This window comes from Macrobrachium nipponense, chromosome 20 (genome assembly GCF_015104395.2).
Source record: "Macrobrachium nipponense isolate FS-2020 chromosome 20, ASM1510439v2, whole genome shotgun sequence".
Classification (NCBI taxonomy): Eukaryota; Metazoa; Arthropoda; class Malacostraca; order Decapoda; family Palaemonidae; genus Macrobrachium; species Macrobrachium nipponense.
In genome coordinates, this window is record NC_061089.1 from 16,137,112 (window position 1) to 16,157,867 (window position 20,756).

The 20,756-nt window shown below is 38.7% G+C and overlaps 1 protein-coding gene across 3 annotated transcripts in view; it reads left to right on the plus strand.

Moving 5' to 3' along the window:
• The first annotated feature begins 1,317 nt into the window (after nt 1–1,317).
• The window catches only part of LOC135222418 (E3 ubiquitin-protein ligase KCMF1-like), a 38,435-nt gene continuing 18,996 nt past the window's right edge, over nt 1,318–20,756 (plus strand). The window contains exons 1-5 of one of the 3 annotated variants that reach the window (XM_064260507.1): nt 1,318–1,477; nt 1,638–1,744; nt 3,889–3,984; nt 12,498–12,684; nt 18,408–18,708. In XM_064260507.1, the coding sequence (XP_064116577.1) occupies nt 1,409–1,477; nt 1,638–1,744; nt 3,889–3,984; nt 12,498–12,684; nt 18,408–18,708 (760 nt within the window). In that variant the 5' untranslated portion in view covers nt 1,318–1,408. The remainder of the gene's footprint in view (nt 1,478–1,637; nt 1,745–3,888; nt 3,985–12,497; nt 12,685–18,407; nt 18,709–20,756) is intronic. The other 2 variants (XM_064260511.1, XM_064260517.1) reach the window with 2 other exon arrangements.

The window sequence follows — 20,756 nt, forward strand, 5'->3', positions numbered from 1 at the left end:
GTTCAGAGGGAAACCTCCCTTAGGGTCATCTACCATCAGCTTAAAAGCCTACTCGGTAGGAGTGGAGAGTTTTTTGGCCCTGTCAGAGGAGGTCTCTCCTGTGCTCAAAAAGAGCCATAGAGGTGGTTGAAGACATATCTTGGAGCAGTTTTACATTTATCTTTATGTCATTCCCAAGTCATCAGGAGGTTAGAGACCTGTCCTACATGTCAGCACCTAGAATATCTGCATAGACAATGAATTTCTGGATGGAGGAACTGTTCAGTCCAGTCATCCATTTATGAGGCAGATTGGATGGTGACAATCCGCCCCAGTTTCTCGTATTCCTCCAAAGAACATGCCAGACTGGAAGATAGAAATGGTCTCATCAGGGTAATATATTTGTCTTTCTACCTTTGGGTTTTTGCCCACAAGTGTTAGGAACCTTTTTTTTTCTTGGACCTTTGGTGTTTGCTCAACAAGTTGTGTTTTTTTACCCAGCTCCTTTAAGGGGACAGGTTGTATCTTTCCTAAGGTATGTGATTCAAGAGGTAAGAAGGATTTGAGAGTTACTGGCCTCTCCTCCTCCCCTCTTTCCTCGTTCTTCTACTTCTCTTTCTTTGGGCTGAGAATAGGACTCGAGCCTACACTTGCACGACTGGCAGCCGATGCAGTAAGTCTACAGATCAAGCTTCCTTTCTATTTTCCTTGTTAGAACCATAGAAGCAGTCCTGCTCCTTCCTCTAGCAAGGGGAAGAAGGAGACTCTGGCAATAAAACAAACCCTGCTCGTGTTTGCCATAACGCCTCCGACTCTTAATATTTCTTTTGACCAGGAGTAGCCCAGGTGTGCAGAACTCCAGTTAGAGACTCATTCAAATTCCTCCCTCCAATCAGTGGGTCTTTCTAATGTAAAGGACTGAGGGTTTGTATAATGTGTAGGAACAAATCACAGTTTTTAAAAGCAAATTGTATTTTTCCTAACTATACAAACCTGAGATCCTTTACATTTTAGGCCCACCTCATGCCACCCCTCAATCAGAAACCTGGGCCAAAAGGCAAAGTGGAATGTTTATATCTGGGGAGGGGAGACCGGACCAGTTACTGCCTAACCACCATTTTCAAGAGTTTCAACAGCTGTGTTCCAGCTTTGCCATAAGCAATTCCTAATGTAAAGCACCTCTGGTTTGGATAGTAAGGAAAAATACAATTTACTTTTTAAAATTGTGATTTTATTATAAAAATGTAAATTTTTGGTTTTAATTGTTTAATTAATTTGTACATTTGTTCATTTATTCATGGTTGAGTCCACATAATAGAAGGTATTATCTCTATTAAGTACTCTTGTTTATTTTTCAGATGTTTATTATGGAGGGGAAGCACTGTCAGTGGACCAGCCACAGAGTTTAACTTGTCCGTTTTGTGGCAAAATGGGGTATACAGAAACATCGCTTCAGGACCATGTCACCGTGGACCATCCAGACACTGCATATGAAGTGGTATGTTAGGGGATAGCAAATGAATTGTTTATGTAATGAGGTTAGAGTGTTTGCATGGGAATGTTTGTTTGACAAATTATTTTTGCATATATTGTTTACAGTATTTTGTTTGATCATTCTTCTCAAGTATGTCCAACTGATTCATTTTTTCTCGTGGCAGGTGTGTCCAATATGTGCATCTGTGCCTGGAGGAGACCCTAATCATGTTACAGATGATTTTGCAGCTCATCTGACTTTAGATCATCGATCCGGAGCTCCCAGAGATCTTGTATCCTTTTCAATCACAATTTTTGTGAAAGAACCACTTTTGTTGGTGTAGGATGAAATAAGGATGTCCGGAGTTAGATTAGACAAAGGTGGCTTTATAACCAGACAAAAGTGGCTGTTTTACCAGCTTGGTCATATAGGAGAAACTACTGCAAGTGTTTTTTTAGTCATATAGTACATGCACAAGGGATTCTTTGTAGTGGTCCTTCAGTTCCCAGTTGCATTGCTTTTTGCCTATTTTCATTCATTCCCTCAGTTGTCTTCCCTTTAGCTGTCCAACTTCTGTAGCTTTTTTTCTTTGGCTTCTATTTTCATTTTTAAGAAGAGATTCTCAATCTAGCTCTTTTTGTCCTGCAATGTGCCTTGATGTTTTTGATAATTTCCTTTTAGTATTTATTATATTTGCTTAAGATCCACATGAATATAATGGCAGATATAGTGGAGGGAAGTAGGTGATTCAAGAGACAATGGAAAGTCATTCACTCAGAGGAGCTGCATATGCTGGATGTTGAAGATCCACAACAGGATTGCAGTAGTGGAGAGAGGTAGCTGAAGTGGTATGTGATAAGAAAATGCCAATCAAGCTAGAAGTCCAGAGCTGTAAACATGGTCTCTAAGAAGAAAAGAGGAAGTAAAGCTTAAGAGAACAAAGATGAGAATGCTGAGGTGGATTTGGGAATATTGCTGCATGAGAGATTGGAAAATGATGAAATAAGGAGAAGGGCAGGCTTAGTAAAGATTACAGAGGTGATAAGAGAGTCACGGTGGAAATGGTATGGGCATATGTTGAGGATGGATGATGAGGAGGGGGTGAAGAGGGCTTGGGAAGAACCTGTTAGAAAAGAAGTTGGAGAGGGAGACAGAGAATTAGATGGTGAGATAAAGTGAAGAAAGGTATGGAGAGAAGAGGTTTGGTGGAGGATGATGCCTTTGATAGAAGGCAGTGGAGAAGGTGCATCAGGCAACCGACCCCATAATGTAGGGATAACGGTGGGAAAGAAGCAGCAGCAGTTCATGGATGAAGAGGATGTTGTAACGTTGTGTTCTTAACCCTTGTTAACCAGTAACAAATTTCAAATTTCAGGTATTGGACAAAAGTCCACAAACTTTTATAAGAACTGTAGCTACAGCTTATTACGTTTTCTCTGCACCTACTGCACTTTGGGAGAAGATCTGTAGACCGAAGTTAAAAGTCTCTAATAAGGAAACCCACTCACTCCAGGGCATTTCCTTTCTTGTGAGATCCTGAAGAAAGCTTCATTGGTGAGGTAAAATTCTCTATGATCTCCTACAACTGATACAAACCTTACCATATCACACACTAAGCACACCCAGAGAAAAGATACAAAAAATTAGATACGAAAAAATGGGCAAACTAAACCGGCTTTAAAGAGATAGAGTATTCACGTTCTCTCTTAAAGGTGGTAAGATAGTAACTGATACGCTCACGGGATGCCCAAGGCATTGTGGGAACCCCCAAATACCCCGTGAGCAAGCACAAATACCAATAGTCTCTGGCTCACACAAGTTTTTATTAATTTTACTGGATTTCCAGCTGGTGCTAGAAGATTAACTTTATGTTAAGACCTCAGGTTTGATAGTTATGAGAAATACAAATTGATTAAAAACTTGTCATTTGAAGACCACGAAAGCTGTGTACACAAACAAAAGTTCTAGTAATCCCTTTATGAACCCTTGTGAAAGCTGAAATACTTTGGCTGACCCATTTTATATGCAGTGAATTTGCAGAATTACTGTTATGTAGTAGTTTCATAAGAAAGCTGTCATATTTCTTGCATGTTTGCAAATCTTGCTCAGATGCTCTGAATTAAAAATGAATTTTATAATTTTGAAAAAAGTTAAACTGCAAAATTGAAACAGGTTAAAGGGGATGGATGAAAAGTATAAGCAGAATGCAATGTAGCTGGGGTCTGAAAGTCTTTAGGTGCTTTGCACAGTATGTGTCAGATAATGTCGAGTTCCATAATTTATATGATTGCAACATTATTATGCATTTTTCTTTGCATTAATCAGTGTCAAGATTGTGTATTTTTATTATTTTCTGTTATAGGAAGAGAATTTTTATATTACATGTGTTTGAACCTGAAGAAAAAATTTTTTTACATTCCTTAACGGACTATACATGATGAGCCTTCTGGGTCGCGTCATGGAGTACGAAGAATACCTCACCAGGGACGTGGTATTGGCAGGGGTGTAGCTAGGCGAAATATGACTTTTGGGTAAGTTTTTACTGTCTCCAAGTTTTAAATTTTTACAGCCAACCGTTGTTATATATGTACTCTACTTATTGTGGAGGCCAGCGCTAGTTTGGTCATGAAAGTTAAAAGTTAACTTACAGATGTGGTTTAACTAATTTTATGGTAATGACCTATTGTCGATCCTCTTATCAGCTTCAGTGAAAGTGTGATCCCTTTATGCGATTCCTTCATTATTTTTATTTTTGTTCTTGCCCAGCAGTACTGTTAAACAAATTTTTGGGAACTTTACCCTTGTCCTTCAAGGTGGGATTGTTTCACTCAAAAATTTATAGGTGTTTAATTTTTATGTTAAGAGATAGTGTAAAAGGAAAATATCAGGGAATCATTAAAATTTAGTTACGTTTTGGTGTTGAATTGTGAAATTATTAATTTGTGTAAAAGGAAAATATCAGGGAATCATTAAAATTTAGTTATGTGTTGGTGTTGAATTGTGAAATTATTAATTTGCAAGGGAATGGGGAAGAATAAGAGATAGGAAAAAGGTTTGGTTGTATATTTTTGGCTTACAAAACTTTTTTCCAATAGCTAATTGAAAACTTTTTTTCCAATAGCTAATTGCAGAAGTTTCATAAAAGAACTGTAAATCCACCACATGAACATAGGTTTTTGCGTGTAGTATGATTTATGACTTGTAGTGGGTGAGGGTTTAGTTTTCAGGTAATGACACTGATGGGTTGACACGAATACTAATACTATAAGTTATATTAATTATATTAATTTTTCAATTTTTGATTAGTAGTTTGTATATGTTGTAAGTATTTTTGTATCATCATTATTGTATGCTAGAGTTTTACTGGTTTTCCTACTACAGGCAGTCCCCGGGTTACGACGGGGGTTCCGTTCTTGAGACGCGTTGTAACCCGAAAATCGTCGTAAGCCAGAACATCACCAAAAATCCTAAGAAAACCTTACTTTTCAAACATCTAACTCACCTGGTAGTTATATAAATAGATATACGTCCCTGACGTCACGGCAGAATTTCAAAACTCTTGGCAATCGCCCATTGGGTAGTCGGGTGCACCACCTGTGTGCCCTCTACCCAGGTACGTGGAACCGTTCCAACTATTCCTCAGATCTTCCCTGCCGCCGCATCGGTGACATCGTTGGAATTTCGCTCATTTGGCCCATGTTTTTTCGCAGTTATTTGGTGAAGTACACTTTGGCTTTGGCTTTGGCTTTCGCTTGTTGTTGGGTTTGATTTAGATATTATTGGTTTGACTCTTGCTTGTTTTTTATCTCTCTTTTGGATTTTCCAACATGCCTGACTCTGCTTCGAGTGTAAGAATGTGTGTGAGAGGGTGTAAGACTCGGCTTGCTAAAGCCTCGATAGATCCACATTCAATTTGTATGAAATGTAGAGGCAAGAGTTGTGAGTTGGATGATAGAAAAAGAATGTGTGCATATACCTGAAAATGAGTGGATGGAATATTATCGCTATGTGCGAAAGCTGGAAAAGGATAGGATCAGGAGAGCGAAAAGTAGTATGTCTCGCTCTTCCAGAGATAGTCAGGGAATTGACAGTTCTCTTTCCCTTGCTAGTGAACCTATTGATCCTTCTTCCGTAGTGGTAGTTCCAAATCCCCCTACTGATACAGGTAATAGTCCAACTTTAAAGGACATGATGGCGGCCATTCAAGCCCTTAGTGAAAGGGTAGAATCCCTCGCAGAAACGGGGAGAAATTATGGTCGAATGTGATAGATTTTAAAAACACAAGTGACAGTGCTAAAATCAGTGCAAGTGCAGTGGAGGGTGCGGCCACTCGGATCTGTCGTGCTCCTAGCCCTAGACCTCTTCCCAGCTCACCAACCCCTGTGAGAAGGAAAGTCGACAGGCGAAGGGAGGCGATAGGTTTTAGCTCCCAAGTGGTCATCCCCTCGAGCATACCTGTTGATGATCCCCAGGACGCTCACCCTCGCCATTGGAAAGGAGAAGTAAAAGTGTTATATTGTCGTCGGATGACGCAGTTCCCAGACGGGGCTGGCGTCTTACTTCGAAATCAAGACCCCTCAAAAGATGATATCTGGTAGAGCAGCGTCAGAAGAGGACGCCTCAAGCCCCAGGATGTAGCCATTGGAGCAGCCCGGAGCGCTTCCCTTCCGCTCCTCCTTCGGATTGGCACTCGTCACTGGGACGTTCGTCTCAACCTGTACATGACGAAGAGAGAGGAGTAAGTGATGTTGCGACTTCCCCAGTTTGTCCCCAGCAGCAAGGAGCTCCGCAAATTGTTTTACTGCATGATATGCAGCAGAAACTCTCCTCCTTGGTGCAGGTCTATCAACCTGCAGCGAAGAAAGACGTATGTAATCGTCCAGCTCAGGACGTTCCAGGCGCTGTGAGTCGTCCTGAGGATGCGTTTGACGTGTGTCGCACAGGTGGCAAGCGTTCAGCAAGCGACCTCAAGGGTCGGCAGAACAGCAAACGTCAAAAGCGTGGACGCCAGGACGTCCAAGTAGCTGGACACCAGGACGTCATGCCTCAAAAGGCTGGACGCCAGGACGTTGAGCGTCAACAGGACGCCAGGCGTAAAGAAATTGGAATCCAGGACGCCGAGCGTCAAAATTCTGGACGCCAGGCGTCAAGAGGCTGGACGCCAGGTCGCCAGGCGTCAAGAAATTGGATGCCAGGACGCTGAGCGTGAAGATTCTGGATGCCAGGCATCAAGAGGCTGGACGCCAGGACGCCAGGTGTCAAGAACATGGACGCCAGGATGCCGAGCGTCAAGAGTTTGAATGTCAGGACGCCAAGCGTCAAGAGGTTCGACGCCAGGAAGCCGAGCGTCAAGATTGTCGACGCAAGGACACCAAACATACTTTGGAAGTGCCGACGAAGAAACATGACGTCTCTACTTCCGTTATGGGACGATCGGAAGAAGGGAATGATGACTTTCCCCCTTCTCTTTTTGATCCGATAGAAGACATTTCTGACGAAGAGGATAGGAAAGAACAGTACCCTTCGTCGGACTTAAAAAGGCTCATGATTTATTTACGGAACTGTTTCCGGAAAACTTTATTCCGGCTGCCCCTTGATCGTTCCCCGCCTTCAGAATTTTAGGGAAGGCGTCAAAGAAGACCAATTGTACAAAGATGGTTTTGTCACGCTCGTCCAAGAGAGCGTTGAAAATAATGAGGGATTGGATGGAGACTAGAGGGAGCAAGGAAAGACCGTATTCTCATTTCCTCCGGCCAGATTAGCGTCTAGATCAAGTGTCTGGTATGAGACTGGAGAAGCTCTCGGCCTGGGAGTTCCCACCTCTTCCCAGGGGGACTTCTCGAGTCTAGTGGACGCCTTTCGTCGGATGGCCATGGGAAAGACTAAGGTTTCTTGGTCAACATCAGAGATGAACCACCTCCTCAAAGGAATATTCAGAGCCTTTGAGGTCTTTAACTTTCTGGACTGGACTCTGGGAGCCTTGGGAAAGAAGATAGTGTTTCAAGACCACTGACACCAAAGAGCTGGTGCATCTGATGTCATGTATAGATAAAGCACTTAGAGATGGTTCCAACGAGTTAGTGGTGTTTTTTCTCAGCAGGAATGGTTAAGAAAAGAGCCCAAATTTGTTCTTTCCTTGCTAATGGGGTCACACCCATTCAGAAATCGGAACTGCTTTATGCGCCTCTTGCCGCACACCTTTTCCCGCAAGAGTTGGTGAAAGAGGTCTCCTCTGCCTTAACCCAAAAGGCCACACAGGACTTAATATCGAGAATCCCCGATAATTGTTACTACGATAATCGGGAACCTCGCCGAATGCTCGAATTCCTGGAATTCTAGCGTTTGCAAGAAGAACTGCTGCTGAAGTAAGAATATCTCACAGTAGACGACCAACCCTGGAATAGAGAAGAACGGACACTAACATCCAGTTTGGCTTGAACTTTCATCTTCGGTTTTATGTTCACCATTGAAGCTTTCCTTCGGGGAAGACTTCTCCTTCACTCTCTTGACTAGAGAACGAAGGGTTTCGATTTCCAATCCTTATACTCATTCCTCGAAGGGAAAGGAATTTAGGATGGAAGTTGTTGTACAGAAACCTACAAATAAACTACGTATATTACCCTCGCGACATGATTTTGTTAAGCAGTTGAATTGTCCGGGGTGTAGGCCCATACCGTAGTTAATTCTACGGATTGTGACCGAGACGACTAGTACCCTAATTGAACTGCAACTCGGGACTGTCTGCAACTTCCCAGGAGTTCCAGTTTTGATTTTAAGATACTTATGGTATTGTCACGACAACACCACCTTAGCTTTTTATATTTACCGAAATCCGTTTCGTTTAGATATAATTGCTCGAGCATATATTTTTTTTAAACGCTCGATGATTCTAGCCCAACGCGTTCCTTATTGAATGGAGTACCTGGGAACTCAGGATGACGAGTGAGCGAGAGCTGACTGTGTAGTGAACTGCAGATGACAGCCCAGTACCAGCTGGCTCTCCGAGATGCATGGTCGGTTTATGTCTCTCTCCCCTACAATGATTGACTACCGAACCGTATCTCTGTCCAACAATCATGGACTTAGGTCTCTGATTAACGGGGATTCTCGCATACATGAATGACATCTACTGCATTGCCTTGGACATTGCGAGAATTTTCAACAGAGATATATTCTGGACTCTTTCATCTTTCTGTTTACCACACGGTAACAGAAGTCTGTACTAGTCTCCCGCTGCATCGCATTGCGATAATGCAGAATGATTTCTTCAGACATCTGAGTTTGTCTTCAAAATATCTCATATTCGTAGGTGTGCAATTGTTCATTGTTCACCCCGAATTAACAGATGTATACGGAAGACATCTCCTGCTCCCCGACCTGCCAGCTCTACTTCCAAATGATCAGCCCATGAGAAGCAGTACTTCCCTGTGATTTTCATTACTGAAAAACACCCCGCTTTCATTGCAACTACGACTCCTTACCGGACAGCAATGAAATAGCAGTTAGTGTTTTCAGTCCTTTGTAAGCATAGGTTCAGAATCTTGAGAATCCTTCTCTCGATTCGGCTGTGAAGACGTAGGTTGCATTCACTTTCCACCTTCATCTTCAACGGAACATAGTGTTGTTTCTCCTTAGCTGAGATTCAACTACTATGAGAATGTCTTGCCATCAAGGACCTCGGTCTCTAGAAGGCAGTTGACTTTCGCCTGTTGGGCACATGCCTTAAGAGAATTATCACCTCGTTAAGAGAATCATCACCTCGCCGTCCAGCATCGGTGACAAACAAATAGACAATTGGACAACTTGCCTCACTACCGAACGCTGTCAGTCGGCAGCTGTCAGAGCTCCCGAGTCAGTTACGATCTACTCTGTGGACTTACTTCAGTTGTTCCAGATCAATCATTACTTCGTCCTAATAGATTGTCCAAGTACCCATACCATTGACACCCACCATGGAGTGTCGCTGTCCTATCCACTACCGAGAAGAAGAAACTTCGCTGCAATGGGACAGGAGAATGGGAGACTCTTCGCTGCAGACTTCGCAACAGACGGATAGACCAGTATGGACGACAAGAGAATGGTTCACAGAGGTACTGGAATGGATGGTGGACAACCCCAAAAGTCTCCCTTTGAGAGTAGATCTACTCAAACAACCCCACTTGGAAAGGTATCACCAAAACCTCCAAGCTCTTCAACTAACTGCCTTCAGACTATCGAAAAACTCACAAGAGCTAGAGGGTTATCGAAGGAAGCAGCTAGAGCCATTGCAAGAGCAAGGAGGTCTTCCACCATTACATGAAACATCATTGAAGGACGTCACCATGAAAACTGTTTTCCTAGTTAGTCTAGCTACAGCAAAAAGAGTCAGTGAAATTCATGCCTTCAGCAAAGCTCTAGGTTTCAGATAGGGCAAGGCTATCTGCTCTCTACAGCTGGGATTTCTAGCTAAGAATGAACGCCCGTCTCAGCCCCAGCCCAAAAGCGTTCGAGATTCCGAACCTGTCGGATATCACAGGTGAGGAAGGAGATAGAGTTCTATGTCCGGTAAGAGCTCTGAGGCATTACCTGGAAAGAACGAAACTTTTACGTGGCAAATCAGAGGCGCTTTGGTGTTCAGTCAAAAAGCCCTCTCTGCAAATGTCAAAGAATGCGCTATCCTTTTTTATAAGGCATTTAATAAGGGAAGCACATTCGGAATGTAATGAGGCGGATCTCGGGCTACTGAAAGTCAAGACTCACGAGGTTACTGCTGTTGCAACCTCTGTAGCCTTTAAACAGGATAGATCCCTTCAAAATATCATGGATGCAACCTTCTGGAAAAGCAAATTAGTGTTTGCGTCGCACTACCTGAAGCAAGTGCAAACTCTGTATGAAGACTGCTACACGCTGGGACCGTTCGTAGCAGCTCATTCAGTAGTGGGAGAAGGGACTACCCCTGAAATCCCATAACCCAATACCCTTTTTCTTACCTTGGAACTATTGAATTTTTATGGTTGTTTGTGGAGACTGGATGCAGGCTTCCGCAATCATTGATCCTTAGTCAGGTGGTCAGTTTGTTCCTTGGTAGCGCCCGGAACAAGGTATTGTAGGGAGTCTAGTCCCGTAGAGGTTTGACCGGTTGACAGTCTCCGAGAGGTCTTCAGCCCCCTGGGTGGATCGCTGGATCTCATAAGGAAAGCAGACATAATGAGGCAGGATATCATTGAAGTCAGCTTCCTTAACAGGTACGAACCCGTAAGTTGGTTTTTATTAACACTTATGTCAATTCCAACGATGATAGCTATCTCTGACCCGCCACCAAAGGTGTCAATCAGCTATATATATATAACTACCAGGTGAGTTAGATGTTTGAAAATGTTATTTTCATGATAAAATAAATTTTTGAACATACTCACCTGGTAGTTATATATAATTTAATTCCCACCCTCCTCCCCTCTAGAGACTATGGGCATGGAAGATCTGAGGAATAGTTGGAACGGTTCCACGTACCTGGGTAGAGGGCGCACAGGTGGTGCACCTGACTACCCAATCGGCGATTGCTGCGAGTTTTGAAATTCTGCCGTGACGTCAGGGACATATAGCTATATATATAACTACCAGGTGAGTATGTTCAAAAATTTAATTTATCATGAAAATAGCATTTTAATGCTTTGGGTGCATTCAGAACTATGTAAACAGCATTCTTATTGCATATTGCATATAGAAAACCTTCAGATATTGATTATTTTGCATTTTTGGTGTCATATTTCTTCTGCCAGATGAGTGTTGTAGGCGTCGTAACCCTGGAACATGCATCGTAACCCTGGAAATAATTTCTGATGAATATAATTGAAAAGCGCCTTAACCTTGGAACGTCGTAACCCGAACCTGTTGTAACCCGGGGACTGCCTTTTAAAGGCACTGGTATTAGCTGAGAATTGTTATGTTGCATTTTTTTGTGTAAATCATTGATGTTTTGTGAAAAATAATGTCAGTTATTTTTTTTTATTAAAGGATTTACTTTGTGGTAAGATATAAAAACGGTGAGAAAAGGCATATATTTTATGCCTTTTTGATTTTTGGTACGTTTTCATAAACCATGAAAATTTTATTTTTCATTCAAATTAATCTTTCAAAATGAATGGGATTTTGTATAATGTACTGAGAAAGGTAGGTTAGGTTGCAGTAATTGTTAGCCAGTTTCCATCCTTTTATTGCTCTTGGGAGGTTGTTGAAAAGTTAACATATATAATCCTTGTTCTAAGCACACTACTGTCAATCTCAACTTTTTGTATCCTGTATGTGTTTAGGAAACAGTTAAGTCCCAACCATACCCCTTTTAGATTTTGAGTTTTGTGATTATAATTATTTCTGAATAATGATAATCTCTTAATTTTAGAATTTTTGGTTGTATTTTTTATATAAAGGAAATGAAGACATTGAGAACATAGAATTTCTTCTCATCTACCAAAGATGGAAATGTCAATGTATTTCTTATATCAGTGGTGGAAGACTAACTTGTATCTTTTGAGTGGGAGTGAAAAAGTGTGTTAATAAAAATCAAGAGGGCTTTGAGGATGGAATTTAGTAGTGGTGGCAATTGTGAAGAGTTAGTGCTTAGGTCATTTGTACTGTGTCTTAGTAGGATAAAGTTTTGGCAGTGAAAAATGCCTAGATTCTTTATTGTAAAAATATAAAAATAGATGTGTACAGGCAGTCCCCAGTTATTGAGGGGGGTTGGTTCTGTCCCCAGGGGTTATCAATAAAGCAAAAACTGCCAGTAACTGAAATTCAATGATTAATGGCGCCATAATGATAAGCGCCGATAACGGTTATCAGTGTCTTTATGTAACCTCTGTTAGGTATGTTATGGTGCCAATAACCGGAACTTGGCCTGTTATGGCACCATAAATCGCCGATGTTACCGGATCGTCGATAACCGAGTCTGCTGATAACCCGGGACTGCCTATATTTGGAATTATTTTGTAGATGAAAGTTTTGATCATCAACAAGTAGTATACACAATACTTAAAGTAATTATGACTTAAATTCTCTTCCATATAAGGAGTGTTAGCAGTGGTCTGTTCTCGCCCTCATCACGTGAATCGATGGATCCCATAGCCGAGTTACTGTCTCAACTGTCAGGAGTGCGTCGAGCCACGGCAAGTGACAACAACTCTGCTGCCTCTCAACTGCAGCAGTTGCAGATTCAGTTAGAGCGGCAGCAGGTAGCCGGCCAACCAACCAGCCAGGTCTCTATAGACCCTTTAGTGCTCTGAGCTTGACGAGTTCATGGTTTTTTATCATCCATCCCTTTGCCAAATGTTTGAGCTTTTAAAAAATGAAAAAATAAAAAAAAGAACCCCCTCCCTCCCCTTCTTATGTAATGAAGTGCTGGTTTGGGTATTTATAGACTTGTTTGAAATCAGTATATGTAGGTTTTTGTTTGAAATCAGTATATGTAGGTGATACTGTACGTACTTGTGTAGGTATTGCTTGGTAATACTACAAGATACTCAAGTAATTGCTCATGTTGCTTTCATATACAAATGCATAACACATGCAGAAATATAGGTTATATATGTTTGGACACTAAGTCCAAATAGAAATAATGGATAGGTTGTTATGCTTATATACTCATGCATGTTAATAGGTGCATACATAGTAAATTTATACATTTTGTTGCACATGTGGAGCTACTGGAAGGAAAGAACTTTCTTCATTTCTTGCATAAGCTTGCTTCTTTTTAGCCGTTTCACTCAAGTTCGTGTGACCTTCCTACTTGATTATGTATATATATATATATATATATATATTTTTTTTTTTTGTGCAGTATCTTAAGTTGTCTTTACAGATTTTACAATGCAATGTTCCCCTTTCTTTATGTCGTTATCTTTTATTTTGGGAAAAATTAAGTTTTAACAAGCAAAAAGATGGCTGTTTCTTAATTGCTCTCAGGAACTTTGTTGAATCATGAGAGTACTTGTGTGTTGGAGTACTTTGTTTTGTTTTGGTATCCAGATTTGTACTTAATAATACCTCAAAAATAATTTGGAAGGAAGTTACTTTTTCATATTTTGTAGAATAACATTAGATTTGATGAGTATTAAGATGAAGAAAGTTTTTTTTTTATTTACAAAGTGATAATCTCTCTTCTTTACTGAACAGTATATGCCCATTTGAAATGTATTTTTACCTGCATAAGAGGTGCACATAGTAATATATACAAATATATGGATGCACAACAGTAGCTCAAGTAATGCTTACCACAATTGAATTTCCAATTTGAAAATAATGGAAGTAAATCACAAGAAAAGAAACTTTTGAATGCCTGGTAGTGGTGTTTCAGCCATTTAATGTCTGGTCATTAAGTGCTTCAAATTTTATTAACTAGTACTGAGATATTTTCCATTATTGCATGTACAAAAACACATGTAAAAGACTACTTGGTGTATTGTTATAAGAATGGACCATTGCTGTACTTACGTCTTTTTCGCAGCTGCCTTGCTAGTGTTACAATGTACATAAGTTTATTAGCCAGAAGCATTACCGAAGTTATGACAGAGGTTGGTCTAGAGCGTGCTGGACTAGATGGCTTGTGATAAAACAGTGTGATAAGTCAAGAGGTTGAATGCTGACTTATGACTTATAGTTATACTCTCAAGGAGGTGCATGTTTACATCATTAATACAGAAATAGAATGAAGGCTCCCCCATTCAGATTGAGTACTCTGAGAAAAATTTATTATTTACAGTTCTTAGGACACTTCTGGCTAACTGTTGGGTAGTGTCTTGAAGCAGTTCTGGGTTTGCTACCAGCTTGAGTCATCCTTTACATTATATACTAATTGAAAGATCTTCATTTGAATGACTACCCATTTCTGCATTTTTATTTTAATGAAGTCAGTTTTTAGCATTAATGTCAGAAACTTGAAACTGTATGATCTTATTAATGCTCTTCTGTTGTTTCTGGTAGTATTTAGATCCTTACGGGCAACTTTGAGCCCTCTTTGTTGGCTATGAGGGCACCAGCTTACGTTAACTTTGATATCAGGATATCCTGGAACCCACATGAATTCATAAGGACCCCTTTAGAACCATTAAGACTTAATGGTCTTGATATTTGAAATTTTTTTTTTTTGTTCATTTTGGCCTCGTGTAGAAAAAAAAACTACTTAACACTATTGACCAACAAGAAGGGTTGAGGTCTGTGAAGTTGAAATGTTTTGGAAATTTATATACTACTAGGGTGTAAATGTTTGACACCTTCTGTTTGCCAATCATAGCATGCAAACTCTCCTTGAGAAAAACCACTAAATCTTCTTCCTTCTTTTTCTATCTTTACTATAACCCACCAGTAAACTAATTGTATGACTGTTCTGTGGAAGATGTTAGGTAATTATTCCCCTCTTTTGCATCCACTTCATTATTCATAACAGTTTCCAAGTCTGGTTAAATCATCCTCATTTGAACCTGCTCTGAAGTAAAATTGGAATTTGGGCACATCCATATGTTCTGTATTTTTAGAGTACTGCAGTTGCCATTTGAAGGCTTATTCTTTTGAAAATTCATGGCTCATTACAATTTCACTTGAAGGAACATGAATAATCAAACCCAATTACCATTAAAAATCTCTAAGGAAACCAAGGGTAATCAAGATAACCTGGTAATTATTTCCTGCTTAACATAAACTTAAAAGCCGAGAACTGACTAGTCTTTAGTCACAGGACCTTCTCATATTTTGTCCAGTTTATATGTCATTGCTTCACAGGGAGTTACACCACCTGGTGAAGCAGTAGAAGAAACCTTGCAAAATTTGTGAATGAAAGGGAAGAATAAACAAATGAGTTGAACTTCCCTTGTAATTTTGATATATTTGCAGGTTGCACCAATAATCAATAATCACGGGAGTTTAAACTTCAAATTGGTCTGGCAGATGAAATTTGGAGAAAGATATTTGTAAAGTATTTCTTTAAAAATTATAAAAAGTTAAAACTAAGCCTTTTTGGCAGAGTTTTAAACAATACATTCAGTGAATTCAAGGAATGTATATTTCAGTTCCACTTAATAATGGTAATTTCAGAGCAGTTATTTTAGAATAGTTTACAGAATGTGCAGATATGAGGCATAAGAGAGTATTCCAAGCTGCGAAACTTTTAACCACACATGAATTAAGAGGTTTACCAAATACAGGTTTGGTAAGCATTTAGGAGGAATTTATCAGAAATTGCATGTAGACAATTAGCTTGCAGGTTTGTAAATAGTTACCGCCCATGTACTGTGGAAAATAAGTTTAAATGCAGAATATTATATGTGTTCAACCTCCATTATTAACAACAATCACCTGTCTACAAAAGCAAAACAAGCCCTGAAAAGCTATAATAAAAATAAACAAATTTTAATTCCTCAAATTGTCAGGTTTATAGATATTATTTTTGCCTGTGTTTCATGATTATTAAAGATCATAAATTAACAAATTGTGAGGAATTTACTATTACCACAAATTACATTCTCTCTCTCTCTCTCTCTCTCTCTCTCTCTCTCTCTCTCTCTCTCTCTCTCTCTCTCTCTCTCTCTCTCTCTCTCTCTCTCTCTCTCTCATATCAATAGGTTTTTTTTTTTAAGCATGAGCTATGACTAAGAACTTGTTGATTTATTGTTTTTTACTAACCATGTGTACGGATATTGGTTTAATTTTAGTACATTTTGGGGTTTGATAGAATTTACAGTAGCTTTGTGCACCCCTGAAAAGGAGGGACTTGTAAGGGTTAGATCCCTTACTTTTCTCTTCCTCTTTGTTTTCCCTGTAGGTATTGGTTAGACTAGGGTCCTGAACATTTGGCAATACTAGTTTTAATAGCATTGTAGTAGGCCTTTTGGTCAGCATATGAGGATGTCTTATTTGTAAAATGGATTGTAGTTTTTGTTTTGTCCATTGATTTGTGATATCTTCTTGATAAAATGAATCAAAATATATTAGAAGTCAAATTCAGACGGTTGAAAAGATTTCAGGTGTCATGTATCAAGCTGTAAAAGATATTTCTTCCTCAGTGCATTTTCAGTGCATTTTATGCTATAGAGTTATGTTTTATAGTCATATGAATGTGTTTATAGATTTATTTATTTTTATTTACATATTCAATACAAAACTTTTTCATTAATATAGTACCTAAATTTTTAATGTCCATTGAAAGAGATAGCCAAGGTGAGAGGTTTTGTTTTCTCACCAGCTGGGGTTTATCTGATCTTCAGATTCCTTTACACACACACACACACACACACACACTACACACACACAGACACACACACACACACACACACACACACACAGAGTCCATGGTTATCGGGGGACTGTTATTGTGGAGCCAGTTTTATGGCGCTTGTCTATTTATGGCACCACAATCCGCTGATTTCTGGTTATCGGCGCCGATAATAGTCATGGTGCCAATACATGCCTAACAGAGGCAACATTATCCGGTTATTGGGGCCATGAGTGGCATAAATCGCTGATTTTCTTGTATTGGCGAATGTCCTTATTATCCAGCCACCAGAACGGAACCCCGCCGATAACTGGGGATGATATCAGGAAGTTAGAACAGGACCCCTGCCAATAACTGGAAACTGCCTGTGTGTGAGTGTGTGTGTACACACACATAATATATATATATATATATATATATATATATATATATATATATATATAGTATATATATAGTATATATATAGTATATATATATGTGTATATGTTGTATATATATATATATATATATATATATATATATATATATATATATATATATATATTATTATTATATATATATATATATATATATATATATATATATAATAATATATATATATATATATATATATATTATTATATATATACTATACATACATATCTATATATATATATAATATATATATATATATATATATATATATATATACATACATATATATATAATATATATATATATATATATATATCATATATATACACATACATACATACTACACATACACACACACTAATATAATTTTATATAATATATATACATAGTGATGGCTTCCCTGATAAAGAATCTGTAGTGTGCTTAGGGTGCTTTGACTCGTGAAGAAGATTTGTGTTAGGTGTCCTCACCAATAAGAGGGGCAGGTGGAACCAGGGACAGTTTCAGCTGAATGTCATTTGATAGATTAAAAAGGTAGCTGACGTTAGATAGTGAACATTCAAGATGGCAGTACTGTAGTACTTTATAGATAGAAGATAGACAATATTGATGTTAATTAGACAGGAATACTTGCCGGAGGCTATCACCTGAAGTGCCGTGTACTGTTGACTGTACTAAAAATTCTTTGCACTGTCCCTTTGACCTAAACTTTTCTGTATGTAACTATACTGAGAATTCTTTGCACTGTCCTGTTGGCTTCAGCTTTTCAGTCTTTTATTTTTCATTTTCATTTACTCCCACTTAGCTGTCAAATTTCCTGAGCCAAATATTGCTTCAGCTTGAATGGATGAACTGTTTGCAACTAATTTTAGTAATTCAACTTGCAAATGGAAATCACTGTTTGCAAAGCAATGCATTGTTTTGATTATTAAGTATGACTGTTGCTTAAAAAGATGACTACATATCTATATTTTAAATCATTCAGTGAAAGCAGCTGGCACCATTGTGAAATGTGCAGTTGAAAGTTGTTTGAGGTATTGCAATGATTGTATTGCAATGGCACTACAGTATTAGAAGGTAAAAAAGACAGGTGGGGTAACTCAAATTATTTGTAGTGTTGGAAGACTGGTTGTCCTGCAATTTTTTTCATTATTGGTTTCAGTATACAGTATTTAGGTAAACTGTGTTTTGTAAATGTGGAAATGTCCGTGGATTTTAGAGAATACTGTAGTTTTAATGCTCATTGGGATTGTACATTCCAAAGTAAATACCCTCTGTTTCTGATTGGAGGTCTCCTTTCAGGCTGCAGGATTACGACAACAACTTGAACGATTACCTAGAAGAGGTGGTAGTAGCAGCAGTAGTGGCATTGGAAGTGGAGCAGGTGGCAGTGGTGGAAATAGTGGAGGGGGAAGTGGTGGGGGTGGCAATGCTGCTAGTGGGTCAGGTGGTGGTAGTGGAAGCCACAGTGGTGTTATGGTCAATCTTAGTTCAAGCAGCACTCCGAATGTTGTAGCAGCTCATCATCAACCACCACCTCTACTAGTACATGCAAGTTCGCACTCTCAACCTCAGTCACAATACCTCCTGGCAAGGCAAGTTGGTAGTTTATTGAAATTATTGGTAATATTTTAAGTAAATTTACACAATTCCTTTAGTAGTTCTTTATAACCACCCCCCATGAGGGTTTTGTGAAGTTAGAATCTTTACTTGCTTGCATTCTATGTAAAAATATTACACGTGTGCCATGTGAAAACTACTTAACTGATAAGATGTGAAGGTCCACTTTAGATTGTGTATATTAATGGATATACATTATTATCAGTGACTTTCATATCCTAGATTTGGTATTTAATAATTATCGCTATTAGTTTCTTCTTCATTTATTTTGACAAGAGGGTCGTGAAATAAAATAAAAATAATGAATGAATTTCAGTGATCACAATGCAATTGAATGTTGCTGTCAAAACGTAAACAACTAACACTGCCATCTATTGATGAAAATGAACACTTAAACTATTCACTAATGGGATAAACATTTTCTAGCATAGATAAAGATTTACGCTTGTACTCTTTACCTCTAGTATCATTTGATCTCATGGGTGACATGAAATATGTAAATACACAATTGTATAAAAGAAATGATCAAAACTGGATCACATATAAGTCTTTCAACCATGCTAAGAGTAAGGAATTCATGCATGCCAAATGTCTCATTGTTTTGATTAAAAGATTTGACTTTGTAGAGACTTCTCAAGTGGAATATTTAAAAATATGTTTTCAAGTTAATATAAAAAAATATTTGAATTCACACATTTCCTTTTTATTACTAAGAATTAATTTCTTAAAAACAAAGGAAATATGGCATAATTTTTGCTGCCTTGAAGTTGTAAACAATACGTGGCGTCACCCTGTTGGCCGTGCAACAAACTACATAATGGCGGCTGAATCAAGTCGAACCATGGGACCATAGAATGCCGATTTTAAGAGGTTCAGTTGTATAGCTTACAAAGTATATTAAGGCCTGATGTATTGTTTTGGCCGTGGATTTCAAAATTTTCAAAACCTAGCCTAGGTTAGGTTATTGGTGCTGAATAACTTTTCTCTTGGCCACCATTCCCAGTATTTTTATTTTCATTTTTTTTTTTTTTTTTTTTTCCCCCATGTTGCCGTCATAACTGAGATGTCATAAAACAAGAATATCGTTGAATGAGGAGTACCTGTACATGATTTACATACTTCCAGTACACAAGCAGAATATTCAAAATTTATGTGAGAGAAATAAATGCTGAATTATGGTAAATCTCGATGTACATTAGAATTAAGGGGAATGATGTAGGCAAGAGCTGCCAGAGTTAGAGCACTTCTGTCTAGATAACATGTAACCAGTGTTTTCGGAGAATAGCACTGAAGAGACTTAATGAAGTAGTTACAGCTTCCAGGAATGTTTTAATGAGATAACAAATATAGTGTTCCCCCTGTATTCTCGTGGGATAGGTACCAGACTCACCCGTGAATAGTTGAAACCCCCTATAAAAATGCTTAAAAATGCCTATTTTGTTAGGTTAAACTGAAGGAAAACCTACTAAAAATGTTTATAGTACCTGTTTTTTTTAACCTCTTCATTACCGAAAGTTTGTTTGGAGGTAGGTGGGTACCACCATTCAAGTCTACTATACCGCACCGGGTGCATAAAGGTGGTACGCATAGTACCACCAAAACTCCTCTTTTCAGATAGGGACTTCCAATCATTCTGTAATTTCGGTTTGAAGAGTTTGGAGCAAAATAAACAGTATGACACGATGCCAGACGTATGATGAACCCAAAAAAATAGTATTATTACTGCTTATAGTAGTGTGTAGGTGACAGATGAACTGCGTCTCAACAAAAAATCACAAAACCAGACAAGCGTAAACATGTAATAACTTCTACCCAAGTAAAAAACCAGTTTTATCATCATTTACTGTATTTATTTATTTATTCACTTATTACATTTTACAAATAAAAGATATGAACACCAGATAAATGAAGGTAGAAATAAATCCTTATAGTAACTTTATATATAAAAAACCAAACCAGAGAAAAAGCGAAAAAGCGATTTTTTCTGAGGACAAGAAACTTGAAAAATTAGTTTAGATACCCCTGATGCCC